General features: G+C 39.4%; 3 protein-coding genes across 4 annotated transcripts; 2 read left to right on the top strand and 1 right to left on the bottom strand.

The window, feature by feature from the left end:
* The first annotated feature begins 930 nt into the window (after positions 1-930).
* dhx32a (DEAH (Asp-Glu-Ala-His) box polypeptide 32a) lies at positions 931-7,891 on the top strand. 2 transcript variants are annotated; one of them, XM_063892992.1, is made up of 11 exons: positions 931-1,458; positions 2,261-2,454; positions 3,057-3,429; positions 3,512-3,751; positions 3,834-3,927; positions 4,104-4,253; positions 5,456-5,647; positions 5,850-5,990; positions 6,390-6,580; positions 6,663-6,853; positions 7,110-7,891. In XM_063892992.1, exons 1-11 carry the CDS (start codon positions 1,198-1,200, stop codon positions 7,306-7,308), a joined length of 2,226 nt encoding a protein of 741 aa, XP_063749062.1. In that variant the 5' UTR covers positions 931-1,197; the 3' UTR covers positions 7,309-7,891. The 2 variants fall into 2 exon arrangements, with proteins under 2 accessions (XP_063749062.1, XP_063749063.1); XM_063892993.1 differs by lacking the exon at positions 931-1,458 and adding an exon at positions 1,993-2,160.
* Positions 7,822-10,423, bottom strand: bccip (BRCA2 and CDKN1A interacting protein). Its single transcript, XM_063892994.1, has 7 exons — positions 10,178-10,423; positions 9,699-9,773; positions 9,521-9,601; positions 9,344-9,430; positions 9,069-9,256; positions 8,682-8,850; positions 7,822-8,526 (listed from the first exon to the last, which is right to left on the bottom strand). The coding sequence occupies exons 1-7, from the start codon at positions 10,316-10,318 to the stop codon at positions 8,356-8,358; spliced, it is 912 nt and encodes a 303-aa protein (XP_063749064.1). The 5' UTR covers positions 10,319-10,423; the 3' UTR covers positions 7,822-8,355.
* A 228-nt stretch (positions 10,424-10,651) lies between these two features.
* mmp21 (matrix metallopeptidase 21) lies at positions 10,652-18,619 on the top strand. Its single transcript, XM_063892995.1, has 16 exons — positions 10,652-10,734; positions 11,191-11,272; positions 11,407-11,490; positions 11,601-11,697; positions 11,894-11,968; positions 12,302-12,376; positions 12,480-12,563; positions 12,681-12,766; positions 12,843-12,918; positions 13,037-13,082; positions 14,086-14,963; positions 15,549-15,688; positions 15,786-15,927; positions 16,050-16,307; positions 16,394-16,566; positions 17,353-18,619. Exons 2-16 carry the CDS (start codon positions 11,210-11,212, stop codon positions 17,656-17,658), a joined length of 2,583 nt encoding a protein of 860 aa, XP_063749065.1. The 5' UTR covers positions 10,652-10,734; positions 11,191-11,209; the 3' UTR covers positions 17,659-18,619.
* Positions 18,620-19,911: the final 1,292 nt, after the last annotated feature.

Genomic DNA, 19,911 nt, shown 5'->3' with positions numbered 1-19,911 from the left:
TCTAAGAAGCTCCACATGCAAGGAATTACACAAATTGTGAATGAAGATCTCCTAAAAACAGCCAAAATCCTCTTAAGAAAATGTAACTGCAGACAGATTTGATTTGTCATAAAAGGGAGCAGGCTGGGATGCAATATCTAAAAACAATTGTAAAAAATTAGACATGTATGTTTCCTTAATTTTGTTTAGTGCTGAATGCTTGAAGCATAATTTAGTCAATTACATATATTTGTATGCTTTAATATCAGACTATATGGGGCTATATGTTTACAGAGAGTGGAGTCCTTTAAGGCTTGTTTAATAGTTAAATATCTGAACAAATCTAATAAAATATTTAGAAAGTTAAGGATAACTCATTCAACTCGACATGTGTAGAATTGGACAGAAAAGAGTTAAACAGCTCCATCTTGTGGACAAGCTGCAGCCTGGTGATGGCTATTATTGAATTGCTTTTTAAAAATATATATATATATAGTATTTTTTAAAGTTGTTATACACATAAAATCATAATTCAGAATGGTACTTTTGGTTTTGGAATCACGGATTTGTAAAAAATAATAATAGTCCAACAAAAAACTTTCCTTTTTTTAGAACTTTGAGATATTGTGTCATATTTATGGCTTGAGAAACTTAATATGAAACTGCTTTAAATTGGAATGTACTGTGTGTTAATCAAGAGACGGAAAACCTTTGCATGGTGAACTTATTTATTGATTATGAATATTAATATTCCACAATAGTTCAATCCTACTGTTTTTATTGCACATGAATTAATAAGTATCACATGATTAAAGACAGATATATTAAAGGGTGTTTTTGATTTGTTATGAGGGAACATTAAAGTCATATTCATTGGTAATTCACACGTGATAATGAAACCCTGTGGAAATCAAAACACGTGTGCAGCCACGCTGGGTGAAATTACGCGCCGGTGCGCACTGTGAGTCTGCCAGCCTCAAGCAGAACAACATCAAACTTTTAACAGCTTAAATAAATATACTTTTAGAAATAAGGAAGCCGAGTGGAGACAGATTCTGATCATTCATCACATGATCCGTCCAAGTTTGGGAATACAAGATCATTTGTAGGATACCGATTGGAGTTTTTTTTTTTTTTTTTTAGTATATCAAATAAAAAAACCGAAATGGACCGATAGTTCTTTGTCAGCTCTCGGTCAAATTGATAAATACATGTGTCATGTCGGATGAAAATAATTCAGCGGAGTCAGACATTTGCCCTGAAAGTGAGGAAGGTGCTGCTGATGATTCATTTGGTTTTGGAGATGATCTGGAGTTAAATCGGTTCGATGGATTGCCCTTTTCCTCGCGTTACTACAAACTACTAGAAGAGAGGAAGACTCTACCAGTGTGGAGGGTCAGGTGTGAGTTTGAACATGCTCTGGTAAACAACCAACTGGTTATTGTGTCCGGGACTGCAAAGACTGGGAGGGGTACACAGGTAAGACGCACAATATGAAAAGTGTTTTTCTTTTGTTGTTTTTTTGTATATAGTGATTTTTATCAGCTTAGATTTATCTCAAAGGCATTACTCTTATTTGTTTCCCCCTACATAGTCACATGAGTTCAAACTGTTTGCTTTTTTTATGACCTTGGGGCATTAGAGTTCAGGAACAGCGCTTCTCCCTTTTTACTTTTCTCCACTCAGGGACATGTTGACCTCCTTTTTAGACCATGCCCAAATACCACAGCATAACCCAATTTGTATGACTTTACTTATTTGTTGCATCATGCTTAGTCCAGCTTGTTCAGTAGCAAATATGAGTCTGCTTCCCTTGATATAATTCCCCCATCATTACCATATTTATGTAGCACAAACTTCTCTCTTTGACATATTTAAGATTCCAGTTGCTTGAATTTTATTTTTACCCCCACTTTTACATGCAAAGAGGACCATTATGTGAGTTTGTGTGAAGGCTGCCCAGCTCAGCAGATGCTGTTGTGTCACTGTCAGTCTGTCTGACAGTCATGCTTCACAAAGTCTCCAGCAGGGTGTTAGGGAACCTCCTGCTGCTAAGCCCTGATCCGCCTCATGCTGCCAAAGCAATTTTGCATTATGAGCGATAACACCGTAGGATATCTCCTGTCACTGTTTGTTTTAGCTGTTGGTGCATTTTAAATTGATCATGCTTGCCTCTTAAAAGTGAGTTTATGTGAATAGAAAATGTTCTGTAAGATGGAGAACTTTAAAGCGTTGTCAAAAGTTACGATGAAAACATCATTCAGTGATAATTCTCTTTCAGATCCCTCAATGGTGTGCAGAGTTCTGTCTGTCTGCCCAGTATCAGCATGGCATGGTTGTGTGCACTCAGACCAGCAGACAGCAGGCTGTAGATCTGGCCTTGCGGGTGGCAGATGAAATGGACGTCAACATAGGCCACGAGGTGGGATACACCATCCCTCTGGAGACCTGCTGCTCCTCTGATACTGTTCTGAGGTCTGTTCATAAGCTCTCAATCCGTTATATATCATCCCCAATCTATCTCTCCCTCTCTTATCATTCCTTTGAAGTTGATCCTAAACATTTCTTGGATAAAATGTAGATATGTTGTCATCATTCTAAGCTGCCAAATGTTGTCGCTGCTGTTTAGAAAAAGTTATATTGTCTTGCTTTATTATAGCTCTACTTGAAAGGAATACTTCACCCACTTCACTTCCACAACAGAGAAACTACATCAAAACATCCGTTTAAATACTCTCTCACAACTCAAGCAAAAGTCAAATTTTTCTAGTAGCATGGTCGCTACTTACCACACGCTTTTGAAAAAACCTTACAATTTAAAAAATGTAGAATAGTGAGCATACAACTGGATAAAAGAGACTTTGATTATACGTAATGAGTTGTGAGAGTTTGTAAACTGATGTTTTTATATAATTTTGCTGCTAGTAACTGCAGCCCCCATTTTCTTTAAGACATTTTCCTGTTTTTGTATTATTTGTTCAATGTTGAGGCAAGTTAAAATAACACAGTTGAGTAATTTATACACAAATGGTTTTGCGGATCATGTTTCTCTTAAAACCTCTGACGACTTTTCTCAGGTACTGCACAGACGATATGCTGCTGAGAGAGATGATGTCGGACCCTTTCCTGGAGCACTATGGGGTCATCATCATCGACCAGGCCCACGAGAGGACAGTGAGCACAGACATACTGCTGGGCCTCCTGAAGGACATCCTGATGCAGAGGCCTGAGCTCAGAGTGGTGCTGCTTGCCATGCCTCCCTTTACCAACAAGCTGCTGAGCCACTACCACAGTGTCCCGCTCATCAGCCTGGACCCCTCATCTCCTGCTGAGGCGGTGCACAGCCACAGTAGCAACAAAGACTATTTCTTCCCAGCACTGAGGCTGGTGCTAGAGATCCATCGAACCAAAGAGGATGGGGATGTTGTTGTGTTTTTCGCCTCAGCTGAGGTAAGACACTGTAGTGTTTTTTAATAGTGGTTTACCTGGATAAAATCTGAGATCTGTTTGAGGAATTTACTTTCGTCTGCAGGAGGTTAAATGTGCCCAAAGCATCCTGCGGAGAGAGGGCACCAGGCTGGGAGCGGAACTGGGCCATATGGTGCCTGTGGTCCTGTGCCCGGGCCGGAGAGGGCTACCTACGGCCCTCTCTGAACAACCGGACTCCAAGAAGTCCAGGAGGGTCTACCTCTCTACCACACAGGGGGAGGACATGTGGTGGGCCGCAGAGTCAGTCAACTTTGTCATTGACACAGGAGTCCAGAAAAAGATGGTATGTATTTTTCTCACAAACCAATCAACCTTAAATGACCTATATGCTGATGTTAATTTGACATGTGGTTTGTGTTGTGCAGGTGTATAATCCAAGAATAAGAGCTAACTCAGAGTTTCTGCAACCCATCAGTCAATGTCAGGCAGACATACGCAAGCAGCTGTCTGGACCAACAGGTAATTTACAAAGCTCACTGTGTTTATTTCTGATGTTGTCCAAGTGCTAAAACATCCTGGAATCTTAACTATAATAAAGCTGAAGGAGCAATGTCAGAGTTCAATCAAATAACTTCATAAAACCACAATGAAGTGGCTGTTTTTCTTTACTGAATTAAGTTCCATTTGTTCCCTAGGTAAATGTTTCTGCCTTTATCAAGAAGATAGTGAGCTCCCTGCAGAGAAAACCCCACAGATTTTGGATACCAACATCACACCGACAGTCCTGTTCCTAAAAAGGATGGAGATCGCCGGCCTTGGGCAGTGTGATTTCATCGACAGACCAGGTAACATAGCCTGCTAGTACACATCAGTGAACAAGCATTTTGTCTTCTGCCTACTGGTTCCCACAGACAGCATCTCTCTCCCAGCCTAAAACACAGCCAGAGAGGTGTATGCGGGAGGGGTCAGTTTTGGCCAGTGGAAGCACAAATGAATTTGCTCAGTGTAGCTGTTTGGGCCTAGTCAGCCATGATTGAGCTGAGCTGACAGGACTCTGCTACTAACTATTGTCTGCGCTCTAACCAGCCCTAACACGAACAGAACAGGCAGAGAGAGGCCAGCTCATTAACGATTATGCAGCACGTCTCGTTATCAGCAACAGATGGGTACAATGAAGAGGAAGAACAAGCCAAATATACTGTATTATATCCAAAGACTTGTACAATGTAGCACGGAAGTTACTTTCCCTCATATGCAGATATTATTGGTGTGTTTTGTAAGAGATTTTAAAGCCACTAAGTGAAGTTATTGCTTGCGGTTAGAGCAACTTGAAAGTTGTTACGGCATAAGTGAGTGGGCGTAGAAAAATATGGCGCAATTAGTTTTCAGCGGCTGTAAAGGGGCAGTTCAGGACAGTTCATGCCGGGTCGTATGAGGTAATCATCGGCAGTCAGGATGGAGCTGAGTGTTACTGGTGTGGACAGGAGCAGAAGCAAAACATATTGAAGCCACTTAAATAAAATCAACATCACTTTAACTATTTGCTGTATTTACATTATTTTTACATCAAAAACAATTTTTCCTTGAGGAACTAAAGCTAAAAATACTTTCTGAGCATGGGATTTGCTAGTGTTATTGCGTGAATTTGGTCAATTAAAAGGGTAGTTTGGATCCTCCAAAGTCACACAATAATCCCAACAATCTAACCGTAATAAACCAGCAACTCCTGTATTCTGTGATGTAGAATTACAGATTTTTTTCAATGGAGTCTGGTTGCTTTAAAGACAGCATAAATGCATATTACAACCTCAGTTCCGCATTGGATAAGGCTGTCTGATGGCTAAGTAAAGCAGCTGAAACTTCCTATACTAGCTAATTTAACTATTCCTTTGAAGTATTGGTGATGTCCCCCTTAAAATCTGCTGTTCCATTCACTGAGCAAGGAACAACACAATAGTTATGAGATAAGAACATTTTGTAACACTTTTCCTTTTTTGATTTATGTAAATAATGTATCACACTCAAGCTGTTTGGTCCTCTGTTGCAGATCCAGAGGGTCTCATGCAGGCGTTGGAGGAGCTGGATTACCTAGCAGCTTTAGACGATGATGGAAACTTATCTGAGATCGGCATCATAATGTCTGAAATCCCTCTGGACCCTCAGATGGCCAAAGCGCTGCTGGCATCCTGCGAGTTTGACTGTGTGAGCGAGATGTTGACCATCGCAGCGATGCTGTCAGGTAAGTGCTATGTGATCCAACTTTCCAATCAGAATAAGATTTGTTCCCAATAACTGAAGACCATAATTGGTTTGTGGATTCAACATCTAGATAATATTATAGAATCTCATTTGCAGATGTAGCTGCAGTTTCTTCCAACAGTGAACCAGATGGTCTTTGGTAAGTGTCTCAGTGAGGTTGACCTCGTTTCCTTGTCTTTTAGCGCCAAGCTGCTTCATGGAGCCCCCTGCTGGCATGACCCACGAGGCAGTCCAGTGTCACAGAAAGTTCCAGCACCCTGAGGGCGATCACTTCACCCTCATAAACATCTACAATGCCTTCAAACAAAGCCAGAGAGAACAATGTGAGACGCAGAACCAATCCACTCCCAGCAAATATAGTCCACTTTAAAACATGCTGCAGACACCCTTAAACTGATGCATCCTCACTGCAGTGTTTCTGAATCTTTCCTTCATTGTGGCAAATGTTAAACGTTTGTTAAATATATTCTTGCACTGTCCAATGAAGAACAATTTTGCACTGAGGCAATTTGAAAGTGCTTGCATTTGTAATCAAAAGGAAGAAAGGGTTAGCAAGAATTGTGCAAGTATTTCAACTTCATCAAAATAAGTTTAACTTTGTTGTTTAATTTTATGCTCTAGGGTACTCTGACCTGATGAGTTTTCAGTAAGATCCACTGTGGCCCCTTTTTTATAGCTTGACTAAAACACTATGTTATTGTATGTGATGCATTTTTCCACAGACTTCACTTCTGAAAAGTGGTGCCAGGACTACTTCTTGGATCATTCCGCCCTGAAGACAGCAGAGGCCATTAGATCAGAGTTGACTGACACTCTGAACAGGATCGAGCTTCCCATCTCTGAGCCCTGCTTTGGAACCAAGAGCAACACACACAACATCAAAAGGGCTCTGATAGCCGGGTTCTTCATGCAGGTATTTTGGAAACTAAACCAATATTCAGGAAATCACCTCCAGTTATTCACCAGTATTTAAAATTGCTGCATCCTTTTTGTAGATCGCCCGAGACGTCGATGGATCCGGAAACTACTTCATTCTGACACACAAGCACATGGCCCAGGTTCACCCGCTCTCTTGCTACGGGGCTCAGTCGCACAAGCAGGGGCTGCCAGAGTGGGTTGTTTTCCACGAGTACACCCTGTCAGAGAACAACTGCATGAGGACCGTGTGTGAAATTTCCCCTCAAGTGTAAGCCGGTCCCTTTTTAAGCTCACTAAAAGATATGTCGTGCAATCAGATTATGATAGAGTTCTACTGGATTCTGTATTCACACACCACACTGGGGAGACAAACATGTTGTGATTGTTTTTGTTATTATAGAAAAACTGAGCCTTTTGGTCACATTTTTAAATCTTTTTTAATCCTCTTCAAATCTCTGCAGTTGTCTTTTTGTTTGCTTTTTTGTATCTTTTCTAAGTAATATCATTTCTGTTTTTCATTCTAGGTACATTCAAATGGCACCCCTGTACTTCTTCTACAATCTGCCCCCTAGTGAAAGCAAAGAAATACTGCAGGACATGTTGGACCCAGATGCATCCATAAAATGTGAAGAGGAGAAACAAAAAGCCATCCCAGTCAGCGACCAGGATGACAGTGGCTGCGGAATCGGGACACAGACTTATGACAGATGTGTGATTCAATGATCTGAAATGAAAAAATATGAAAAGCTGGACTGTAATCCTGTCACCAAAAGTAAAATGTTTTTTTTTCTGTCAATGCAAACCATGGACTGTAATAACAAGTTATTACTTTACTTAAAGGTTATTTGATGATCAGACGTAGCGAGCAAAACAAGTTTGGCTCTTGTCATTAGAGCATGTTGCAAAGTATAATCATGAACATGTTTATGGTAAATCCTATTTCCTGAGTGCCAGCATCTGAAAATAATTGTCTTTCGCCGTTTATTCCTGCTCTGCTCTATATTTCAACATCATCTTTAGGGAAATGCAGTATCCTGACAGCTGTTAGCCAGCAGAGGGGTTGCTATTTCTGTACTTCTGAAAAAAGAAACTCCCATCCCAACTCCTGTTCACATTTCCCTTTCTTTTTTTAAATGCAAAGCTGTCTTTTTTTCATAGGTGTCTGCTGTTGAAGCGGAGTTATGATGTATGAGTTGACATGCTGCCAGATTAACAAAGCAAATGATTGTCAAGGCATGTTATGCAGAAAGGATTTATTAATAAACAGTAGCAAGAGAGCTACAGATATGCCGCATTAAAAAAATCACCAGAAACTCAAATTCAGGATTCTGATTTTTTACAAGATTAAGTGTTTTTCCTTATGTCAGCAATCAAGATTATATTGTGAAATCTAGAATTGCCAACAATTTGGTTATTGTAGGTTACTGAATTAACCATTCAATAATTAGATTTAGCTGCAAATGAAATCCCTCCCTAGGCTCATACATATCCGCTGTTGCATTGACATTTGTTTCTATCACGTCTTAGGTTCAAAAAACATGACTTGCTGTATTTATATGATATAACAGGTGTATACTTCTGCAGTATAAGCAAGGTATCTTAAAACCAGAAATCTGTAAAAAATGTTCATGTGTACTAAATGCGCAGTTTATAACACTGGCACTACTGTGGTTGACATTACAAAACATTTTCTGTTACAAGGGTATACAAGTACAACCATTTCCATTAGCCTAAAGTATTTCAGTGTGAGCTGAAAGTTTATTGTAAGTTTCACACAGTTAGGTATTCTTTGAGTTTCGCCATGATAGCAGGCATTCTGTCGGCTGGTATCAGCATCACTGTCCTGAAGGGTTTCATCGGTACATCATCGAACGACCACCTGCCGCTCAAACATGAGTCTGACTCATCCTGGACCGAGTACTGGAACTTCATGATAGCTTGCTGTAAGGAGAATACAAGGAAATATTTCAATCCAACATTTCTGGAGACTTGAAAATACATAGTTTTAAAATAGTTCAGTCACATGGTTTTGTTTTAGCTCATCCAGATACTGAATGCCATATCATTAAACATTTAGTTAGCATCTCATTCATTACCTCAAAGAAGAATTCCTCCTCTGCGTTGATAAACAAGTATTCATCTTTGGGAGCTCCTCCTCTGGCTGGGATAGTCTTGCTCACTTCTTTGCAGGTCTTGCTGATCATCAGACAATAGTGACACCTCCCACTGGGCATATTCGTCCTCTGAGCTTCAGCTATTTCTTCCCTTGAAGCAAACAAAAGATATGTTTAATTTCCTATACGGAAATATTTTCCAAAGACCGATTTAGTTTTGACCGTGAACAAAGTAACATTTTTATTGTTCTACCCATCATATACATAATTCCATGTTTTACATGCATTCATATAACTAACCCATCTTCAAATTTGTATTTTTCCCTTCACAAAGCACCATCAGGTGATTTAGGACAGAGCAGAACTCACTGGAGTTGTTTGTGTAGTGGCAGTGCGATCTGTGGGGGCACGTTGATGAAGCGCTCACTCAGCAGTAGCCCCACTGGCTTGCTGGTGTCATTGAGGATCAGCTCGAGCTCTTCTGTCATGCTGGGGGTAGAGTTCTTCTCACACTGATCTAAAATCAGTTCCTTCACCTCCTCAACACATTGCACATCCTGCCAATGACAAAACATGTTAATTTCCTACAATACCAGAGCCACAAAAAGCCAATTATTCTGTAAAGTTGGTGCCAGGGATGTTACCTTTCTCTCTGTAAGGTTGAGCATACTGATGAAGCCAAACACTTCATCTGGGTCTTCGTCATCGCTGTCTTCTGGCACCTCAGCTTGCTGAAGAAAAGTGAAGGGATGAGCGAAAGCTTATTAGAGCTAAAACTCCAGAATAGTCCCCTAGGATATCTGAAATGACTTCAATCTTACCTTGATGACACTTCCAACATGATTCTGTTGAATGATCAGGTCTGTCATCTCTGATGTATTTACATGAGCCTTCAGGAACAGCTATATACAAACAAAAGACAAGTGAGAACCATGCTAAAATATAACACTAAATATTAACTTGATAGTGTGGATGCAAAAGACAAGTGTTTTCTTAAACCTGTTGAAGGAGTTTCTTGACGCCGTTGAAGTCGTTCGCTGAAATGTTGTGAGCTTCGAAGTCCACCATGACCTCCTGCAAGCGAAACAATAACAAAACACCGCGCATTTAGCAACAACCTAACATGTCTACCTTTATAGAAAGTATTCAATTCATTTACTTGTGTAACGTTTTTCCGAGTAGTTGTTTCAGTTACTTTTTAAATGGATAAGTAACACTCGTTTAATTTCACACATGTTTTTGCCGTGCATTGTGTACTGAACATGTGCAACAACTCACTCAAGTAGCTACTAAAGTGTAACATTCTCGTTAATTTAGCTAAGTCATTTTACACTTTTTAATCCTGGCTAACAATAATAAAAGATATCGCTAAAGTTGCTCACTGTTAACTGCTGACAGCTGAGTTAGCTTGTAGCTAACTAGCTGGCTAGCAAGGCCGTGCACATCACGGCTTTTTAAAGACGTGGTTGTTGTTTTACCTCATTGATCTCCTCATCTGATGCCTCGCTGTCTTCATCCCTGGAATCATCATCCCTCTCTGGATTTTCATCAGAGCTGCTTTCAGTTTCTCCGGCATTTTGACCTAAACCTACTGCTCTCCTCTTAGCTGAAGAAGCCATGCTTGCAAAACAGAAAACACGCGTGTCAACTAAGTGGGCGGGGCAAAGGTTAAAGTGCACTCAAAGGCAGGAAACTGAAAGCACAAAGCCGCCATTATGGCTCCCGATTGCACGACTTGCTGTTTATCGTAGCAGACTTCGGAGCCGAAATGTTAGCTTGTTGCGGAAATGGAACATACCATTATATAAACAGGTGAAATTAGGTATTTAAAGGGTGCCTAAACTACTGTTTCCGTTACAAATAGGAATTGCCATTAAGCGTTTAGTTAATATAATCAGATTCTTTTGGTGTTAAATAATATTCTTTTACAATTAACTTGATCTTTTTGGCAGGTTATTCAAATATTGAATGTTATTCTCCCCCTCTTGACAGTGCCTCAATGTCGTAATGCACTCAGCTGTGGGGACAACTCAAGGTAATATGTTGTATTTTGTGTTATAAACGTTGTTATTCATATAAATGTACCATAAAAGCAATATATTTAGCAACTTATCATCACTTAGCATTACAGCTAAGAACTATTAAGGAAACAGTTAATACCTAGCTAAACTGTCATTGTGTATGTCTTGCTAATGTAAACAATAACACACGATTTGGCTAATGCTACATAGATACTAACGTTACATGCATTTAACGATGAAAGGGTGATACTATTGCATTTTAGTTTTCTCCTCTAATAATCGTGACTAAACAATTCTGTTATCAGCAGGTTGCATATGACCATTTTGGGGTGTAGCTTAGCTTGCTGTGCCTCCACACCCTCTGTCCTAAGTGTCGTTGCAGTCTTGAGGTTCTGACTTTGGCTGAGGCTGAATTCATATAAACCTCGTTTGTTCTGTTGCTTTCCTCCCAATTTATTTTATTGATTCAGTTTTTGGGTCTTTGTCAGGATGAATGTGCTGCTTCTGAAAGAGCCAAGAGATGGAGAGTCTGGACCTGATCCTTACATTCAGGTAGATGCACATATTTCTAACAGCACTAAATTCATATTATGTATTTTTTAGCAGCAGTGAGTACAGTAGTCCACTTTCATTGCTTTGCATTTCAATGAACATTTAAATAGGACTTCCTTATTTTGATTTCACAGGAGCTGGCATCACATGGACATAAGGCAACCCTAATTCCTGTGCTGTCTTTTAAGTTTGTCTCATTAAACACCTTATCGGATAAGGTAAATTCCAGCATCACAGTTTTGGATTAGAATTGGTTGCATTTGTGTATAAACCATACTGTTTGTATTACAGTATGTATCTGTTGTTGAGGATGTCTTCCTTTGTCAAGCTTTTCCAACCAGAAAAACATGGAGGTCTTATATTTACCAGTCCAAGAGCAGTGGAGGCAGTGAAGATGTGCTTAGAAGCAGAAGAAAGAAGGGATGGTGAGGGAATGTTAAGGAATTTGCATTTCTATATATATATCTATATATGTATAAATGTTGTTCCCTGTAACCTATTCAAAAAATCCCCTGAAATCATGTAATTAATTACAAGTCTATAAATTATGAGTTTCTGGACTGCTAAATCAGATTTGAAAATGGGTTTTAAACATTATCATTGTATTTATTATTACTCTAGAATGGGACCGCTCTGTGAAAGACAAATGGAACCGCAAGTCCATATACGTCGTTGGAAAGGCAACTGCTGCATTAGGTAAATTATTGTCATATATAAAAGTTGTTCTTTGAAATTTTTGCTTTTTATTAACCCTTGCTATGTGAATGCTAATTTCAGCAAAGTGTGGCAGGCACCTGGTGTTGACAGAAGTGTGTGAGTTGTTGTTACTACCCTCAGTAATTTGGAAATAGGTTGTACACAAGTGACAGTTTGCTGCAAGGTGCAGCACCTCCCTGATGTGTGCTTTACGTTGTTTATTCAGTGACACTTCATCTCTTTGTTGTCAGAGTTGAGAAATGTATTGCTGATATCAACAGTCCATATCCCATAATATAATTACAATATTTTTTTGTGTTTTATGCTACACAGTACGGAATCTGGGTCTGAACCCTTTGGGCGAGGACACAGGGACAGCAGATGTCCTATCACGTCTTATCATTGAACGTAAAACCTGACTTTATACTCCCATATTCTACACACTTCAGTCTAATAGGAAATTCCTGATTGTTCCGATAACTCATATAACCTTATACCTGATTCTCCATAGGAGAGGACAAAAATATTCCACCACTTTTTTTCCCCTGTGGCTCGATCAAAAGAGAAGTCTTGCCCACGGCTTTGAGGGAAAATGGTAAGCCCCAAATGCAATATTCAAGGTGATAGAAGTCCCATTGGGGCTTCACTAATTATAAAATAATAATTGTGCTACCTTTTTATCACTGTGGGGATCTGTTTCTTTTGTTTCCAGGCGTGCCCCTAGAGACGCTGACTGTCTATCAAACAGCTGAACATCCAGATCGGGAGAAAAATCTCAAGAACTATTTCAAAGAGCAGGTAAATCCCTCCTCCTTCTGCAATTAACAAAATCATTTTTCTAAATGTAGACAATGTTTGTATTCTGCTTTTACAGGGCGCTCCAGCCAGCATAGCTTTCTTCAGTCCATCGGGAGTGAAGTTTTGCCTGGAAGTTGTACGGAGGCTGTCTGGTGAACAGCTGCCTCAAATAAAGGTGCCTTTTTCTCATATGCACTGAAATTGCTTAAATCTGCAGTACTTTATAAAACATTAATGCCTCTACAGTCATTTAAACTTGTTTTTTTCCAGTTTGCAGCCATTGGACCTACTACACAAGATGCCATGATAGCAGAAGGCCTGTTTGTCAGCTGTACTGCAGAAAAGCCAACAGCTGAACACCTGGCAGCAGCAGTAGCCCAAGCGCTACTGTAACCACCCACAGGCCAGATGCAGCACTTAAATCCATCCTTTTTAATTTCTACATTTGTATATACTGCATTATTTATAGTTATTGTTACTTGTTCATTTTACTCTTATCAGTTTTGAATGTACATCAGCTTGATTGCACTGGGGGAAAAATAGCTTTTTGTGCAAACAAATCCTCAAAAATGTAATGGAATATAATAGTAATATTTATGTTAGCTAATCTAAGACAATCTAGAGTTTGTTTTTTGAGAATAAACTTTGATCATGTGATGATATGGGTTTCTATAGTGGCGAATCATTGTAAAACAATCCAGTGTTGTCTGTGGCTTTGTGTGTGTCCTATTCGCAACAGGTGTTGGCAGAGTGGCTTTCTTAAACTGTTATTGTCCACATGAAAGTAAAGGTTTGAACCCCTCTCCACACATCAACAACAGCCAATTTAAAACCAATGGAGCGTGTATGACACATCAATTCAGTCATATTGAGCTGTTTGAGACAGTAAAGGCAGGTTTACCTTTCACACAAAGCTGAGGAAAGTGGGACACCTCTAGAGAGTCGCACCTTTTGATGGGTGTGGAGAAACTCAGGATGTGCCTATAAAGCACTGTGGCTTCAATTCTACTTGTGGACAGTTACATGAGTAAACCAACGCCACGATGCTGACTTTTATCCAGCTGATGATTTTGCCTCTTTGGACGAGCATTAGCTCAGCTGATGCGGAGAAACTTTTCCATAGTCGGGATCATTCTGATATAGAGACCCTTACCTCTCACCACGCTGAGGTCATAACTGACAAGTTCACTGCAGAGGTAACTATCTTACTATTATTATATTCCTTTGTTTTTGATACTTCAGCATTTATTAGATCAGACATGATTGATTATAGTAGTCATATAATGTGCCCATATCTTGTTCTAGTTATTTCTCTCTAGATATGGATTCATTAAGCCAGTGAACTGGGAGGAGATACAGTTTGATGATTCAGATGTCTCTTTTAATGATGACTTTCTGGATAACCTTCAAGACATGATCCAGGAAGGAACCTCAGTGCATCACTCAAGGGATGCTCCTCAGGATGTCGATTACGAAGACCACAATAGTCTTACCAACAACCAAGAGTTTATTTCAGCACTTAAAGAGTTTCAGAGGGTTTCCGGTCTGCCTGCCACAGGTGTGTTTGATGAAGCCACCAGGGTGGCAATGAACAAACCAAGGTGTGGAGTCCCTGACAAAGAAATTGACATGGACGCAGCTGTAGCACCTGAGGATAGTGGAGATTTAAATGCTAAAAACAGTTCAAATAACTCTCTAAATGAGACTGACAGTAACAACACAATCAGTAGCTCTTCTTATGGTTCTACCAACTTTGAAGATGACGTATTCAATGCTATTGACACAGAAAGTATTGTCACAGGCGTTTCCAATGACACCAGCTTAAATTTCACATTATTTGATCCAATTTTAAACAGCACATCCCTGAACAGCTCACATGATATCAATAGTCAAATATTCAATACCAGCAGCCATCAGAGCGCAGCAGTACGACACAGGAAACGTCACCTCGCCACTCTGGTATCCAAAAGTAGGCACAAAAGAGACTTGAGTGAAACAGGATACATGGCCTTCTCTAAGAGGGTGTTGAAATGGAGGCTGATAGGAGAAGGCTACAGCAGTCAGCTGTCCATCCAAGAGCAGAGGTACATTTTCAGACTGGCGTTCAGGATGTGGAGCGAGGTGTCTCCGCTGGAGTTTGTTGAGGACACACGTTCCCCACTGGAGGATGTTGATATCAGGCTGGGCTTTGGAACAGGTACGTCAGACGCAATACACTAATAGACAATAGACATTTTGTTTCAAATGCCAGCATATTTTGAATTGCTAGTATTTGTTTGAAGGTAACATCACTTCTTTCTGAAGGTTAATCTCCTTTAGTAATAGTCTGATAATTGAAAAAATTAGCCTCACAGGAAGAGAAGAAGAAGCCATTGATTGCACTAGGATGAGAATAGCAAATTTGGGTTGCCAATATTGGTAAGTTTCACAGGGGTATCTTCTTTCACTAACTAATCTTGCATAGAGAGCTATCCATATGTATTTATATATTTGTTTCAATTTAATAAATTCAATTATGTCCCCCTCGTGAGTCATGCTGTCTTAACATTTTTAAATGTTACTGCTAAAAACGTATATATTTCAGCTGTAACGGCCATTTCCCAATAGTAAAGGATTATTTAGTTTAGTACAATAAAGCTTTATGGCTTTACTGCAGAACAGCTGTTGTTTAATCTAATTATGTTCCACTGTAAACTCTCATGAAGTAACATATTGCACTTTGTGGCAATCCTGTTTTATTCAAATAAAAAATCAATGGATCTTTTGTTTGATTCTGTGGCAGGACGGCATCTGGGTTGCAAACAGAGGTTTGATGGCACTGGGCAGGAATTTGCACACGCCTGGTTCCTGGGGGATATACACTTTGATGATGATGAACACTTCACTGCTCCCAGCGCTGGCAGTGGGATCAGCCTTCTAAAAGTAAGCATCATCAAAACGAATTATCAGAAAACTCTTTAATAAAAAGAAAAATAAGGGTTTTTATTCCAATTACAGCTTTTTAAATTTACTATTACAGGTAGCAGTTCATGAGATCGGCCATGTTTTGGGTCTCCCTCACATCTACAGATCCGGTTCCATAATGCAGCCCAGCTATCTGCCCCAGGAGTCTGGCTTTGAGATGGACTGGTCAGACAGGAAGGCCATACAGCACCTCTATGGTACATGGATACAGCACCATCTAGTGGAAACACACTGATAGAAATAGATTCAGGTTTATTTACACATTTATATTAACACAAAACCATTTTCTGTTCTAAAATGTGCTTTTGTTTGAACCCAGGGGGCTGTAAGGGCCGATTCAACACAGCTTTTGATTGGATCAGAAAGGAGAAGACACCCTATGGAGAGACGGTCATCCGCTTTAACACCTACTTCATGAGGAACGGCTGGTATTGGCTGTATGATAACAAGAGTAACCGCACACGCTACGGAGATCCAGTGGCACTGCAGGCCGGCTGGCGTGGTATCCCCATGGACGGAGTGGATGCGTTTGTGCATGTGTGGTCCAGAAAAAGAGATGCTGTGTACTTCTTCAAGGGTAGGTTTGCCAACAGGGTAATCATTTTCAATTTGTTTAATGTTTGTACACATACAGTATTTAGTGAATGTTGCTTCTGTGTCCAGGTGCTCAGTTCTGGAGGTACGACAATGAGAATGACGAGGTGTTCAGACAGGACCCTGAAGGTCACCGCTATCCGAGGTTAATCTCCAAGGCGTTCCCAGGGGTGTTCGGGCCCATCGACACAGCCTTCTATGACAGGAGAGACTCTCGCATCTACTTCTTCAAAAACACTCTTGTAAGAATAGCATTCTTGTCTTGATCTCTTTCAAACATGATAACTTGGGAGATGCACAGGAAGTGCATATGTTAGATGGAGTTGTTGAGTTAAAATATATTTAAGGATTTTGTGAGAGAAGACTAACAAGGAGATACTATTTTACAGGATGGCCAATTAATACAAGAAATATACCTAAACATTTATGAATTCTTGGCCCTGTATTGTCAGAGAGAGAGCCTTTTGTCAAAATCAAACTTAATCTGTCAATAATCCCTAAAGTTATGGCTTTATGTTTATAACACTATAGTGGGAGCAATTTAGACACAACTGATCAATAGCTGTGGTTGTTTTTTTTATACATTTGTATTTATTATTATTATTATCATTCAATTTACATTTTTTGATAGTATTTATTATGTTATGTTGTGTTTTATTTATTTAATTGTATACTGGTTTTATTTATTTGGTTTTGGTTGTATGTGTGTTTATATATAAAAAATCTAATTAAAAAGTATAAATGTAAATTGTGTTATTCAAAATTGCCAAAACTAACAGAGAAAAGCTGGGTCCTATTATAACAGCATAGAACAACCTGCAAAGAAAAACACAGAGATTATTAAATACAGTATGTAGACATAAGCAACGTGTTAGAGGGACCAAAGCCCAAGCTAATTCATTGTGTCTCGGCATTATGAGGGAACATATTCATTCAAGCAAAGCTGCCACACTTCCTCCGTGGTTTGTTTGCGTTCTGTAATTGAATTGATTTCTATATGTTTGAAAAACAATGATCTGTTCAAACAGGTGTATGCATTCGACGTGGAAGCCAACAACTTGGCAAGAGGCTTCCCCAAAAACATCAGAGACGTTTTCCCTCCAGTGGTGAGCGGAGACCATCCAGATGGCAACATCGACGCTGCCTACTTCTCCTACACCCACAATGCCATCTTTCTACTCAAGGGCGCGCGCTTCTGGCAGGTGGTGGGCAGCCGAGATCGCTGGCGCCGGCCCTTTCTGCCACGCAATGGCCTGTTGCCACACAAGGAGGTGGATCAGCGCTGGTTCGACATCTGCAACGTTCATGCCACTGCACTCAAACTAAAGCGCTGAAACACAGATTCATTCAACCCTACTGACGTGAACCGACAGCTTCACCTGGTGGGGTATGTATACATGTTGTCATACATGTAGATATCCATTATCTATTTTATTTAAATGTTTACCTTTAGACAAAAACAGTGTACTTCAAATACTTCTGTTGGCTTAGTTTCAATGAGGTGTGATATGTGTATTAATATATCAGCTGCTCTGAGTGTCTCTCACTAAGAGCTGCCAAATGCACACTGGCATAAAAACTATTGTGAAGGACGGCTTATGATGAATAGGTTTTTAGAGCATGACTGAGAAAATACTTATTTATAGAATGAACTATTTTGAGTGTTTAAAAAGGAAAAGGTATTCCTGGGACAGAGTGGTTTCTGGGTAAACCTACAGATTGTATGCATGTTTCTTATTTAAAGAAGTATCATGAAATGATTTTAAATATATCTTCAAACTTCAATGCCCACAACAGATTAACATTCATTTACATTTCCTCTTTTTCTTCTTAAATGTGGAGTATGTTGTTGTGGGGGACAGGGGGAACACATACAGTATAAAGCAAATACACAACCAATCTTTATACTGCACAAAAGAGCCTTACGAATTATACATAAAAGTACTTACAGAGAACCAACAAATTCATTAGTTATCAAACTAAGAAAACTAAAACTAAAAGACCTGGTGGTCTATAAAACGTATCTAATCTGTGGAATAACTGAAATACTGTGCATCTTTATCTAAGCAAAAAAAAAACTATTCAGAAACAAAATCCTAAATGGTAAAGAGCAGGACCGGGGATTTCTTGTCATTTTTGTTTTGTAAAAGAGATGATTTATGACGATGACGATGACGATGACGATGACGATGACGATGACGATGAACTGAACTTTTATTTTCATGAACAATGTATGCTAGAGGGGGGTTGTACCAGAAACGTTTTTAAGCTTCTTCTTGTCCCTTTTGAACATGAAGGAAACTACCTGAGTATATATTTTCATAGCTTGTAAAGTCTTTTGTCATTTTGTTTCTTTTTGTATTATTATTTTTCTGTTTGTTTTGTAACATGTTCAATAAATTGACATATAAATCTACACTATAACCATGCTACAACCAGATGATGGATACCAGCACTCTTTCTAAATCCTTTGGGGAAACCTTAATCTACAGCTGCCTGCAGGCGGGAAAGAATACAACATTAAGTCAAATGCATATCCCTTCAATGCTCTGATACAGCCTTTGCGGAAGCTTTTGGTCTGACCTGTAAGAAAAACCATCTAATCTTTATTATGGAAAACATCTTCCCAGTGATGCGCTATTTTAATTCCATCTTGTTATGGAAGGTAGCATTAAAGATTTACACAATATCAATCAGGAAAGACGCTTTTGAAATTTTGATTGAAGCAAAATGATTGAAAAAACAAAGACTTGCCTTTTTACTTAATGCTGTTCCATTGCATAGTAATCATTTGAGCACGCTGCAAAGGAACCAACATTGATTCTGTGATCAATATGTTACTTGAACACACTTATTAATTCAGCTCATTTTAGGAGATTAAGCTCCTGCTGGGCTCCACATAACTAGCGTTGTGCTTCAGGCGCTGCATAGACTATATTAATAAATTGAAGTCAAAATCAATTACAAGCAAAGGAACAAAATGTCATGGTAAGTAGGGCTACAGATACGATGTCATGAGGCAATGAGTCTGCTCCTGCATGTATAGAATGAGCTTTCTGTGGAACCAACAACAGCCTACAAATATCCTTGTTATATTTCTCTCAGGATGTGCGCTTCTTCAGATAATATTCCTTGTCATTTTCATGGTATATTTAGTTTTTGAGTGACTAAATAGCCATGGGAAATACATTTTCTGGATTCTTTTTTCAAATTCACTTAGATTATTTTCATTGTTACAATTTATACAAGCATATTATCCCTCCAAGAGAACTAATAAACATCCTGTAATTCAGCGTGAAGTCACATCTGTTTGAATCTATTATGCCATATGTTTGTTGCTGCGTGTTTGACATCTCAGCAGGAATTATTGATAGACTAATATTGAATCCAGTGCGTAAGATGATGCATTGCAGTGATCTGTTTATTCATCCCATTATGAAGCGCCATACATCTCCTGCAGCCTGGAGTTCCCCATACAGAGAAATCCTCAATACCAACTGTTATTCACACATGCGAGTCCCATGCTGCCATACTGCACAGCTCAATGATCTCTGCTTTTGCGCTAACAGTGCTGCTATTGAAGCTCC

Source organism: Eleginops maclovinus, chromosome 10, assembly GCF_036324505.1.
Source record: "Eleginops maclovinus isolate JMC-PN-2008 ecotype Puerto Natales chromosome 10, JC_Emac_rtc_rv5, whole genome shotgun sequence".
Classification (NCBI taxonomy): Eukaryota; Metazoa; Chordata; class Actinopteri; order Perciformes; family Eleginopidae; genus Eleginops; species Eleginops maclovinus.
The sequence above is the reverse complement of the archived record's forward strand: the minus strand, read 5'-3'. Positions and strand labels throughout refer to the sequence as shown.

Excerpts from the sequence above, each read along its gene's own strand:
- dhx32a (XM_063892992.1), top strand. The coding sequence starts at position 1,198 with ATGTCGGATGAAAATAATTCAGCGGAGTCAGACATTTGCCCTGAAAGT. Across the intron at positions 5,648-5,849 it reads CATCGCAGCGATGCTGTCAG|CGCCAAGCTGCTTCATGGAG; the intron begins GTAAGTGCTATG and ends CTTGTCTTTTAG. Across the intron at positions 6,854-7,109 it reads TGTGAAATTTCCCCTCAAGT|GTACATTCAAATGGCACCCC; the intron begins GTAAGCCGGTCC and ends TTTTCATTCTAG.
- bccip (XM_063892994.1), bottom strand. The coding sequence starts at position 10,318 with ATGGCTTCTTCAGCTAAGAGGAGAGCAGTAGGTTTAGGTCAAAATGCC. Across the intron at positions 9,774-10,177 it reads CAGATGAGGAGATCAATGAG|GAGGTCATGGTGGACTTCGA; the intron begins GTAAAACAACAA and ends TTTCGCTTGCAG. Across the intron at positions 9,431-9,520 it reads ATGTTGGAAGTGTCATCAAG|CAAGCTGAGGTGCCAGAAGA; the intron begins GTAAGATTGAAG and ends ACTTTTCTTCAG.
- mmp21 (XM_063892995.1), top strand. The coding sequence starts at position 11,210 with ATGAATGTGCTGCTTCTGAAAGAGCCAAGAGATGGAGAGTCTGGACCT. Across the intron at positions 11,491-11,600 it reads TAAACACCTTATCGGATAAG|CTTTTCCAACCAGAAAAACA; the intron begins GTAAATTCCAGC and ends TCCTTTGTCAAG. Across the intron at positions 15,689-15,785 it reads GTGGGATCAGCCTTCTAAAA|GTAGCAGTTCATGAGATCGG; the intron begins GTAAGCATCATC and ends TTACTATTACAG.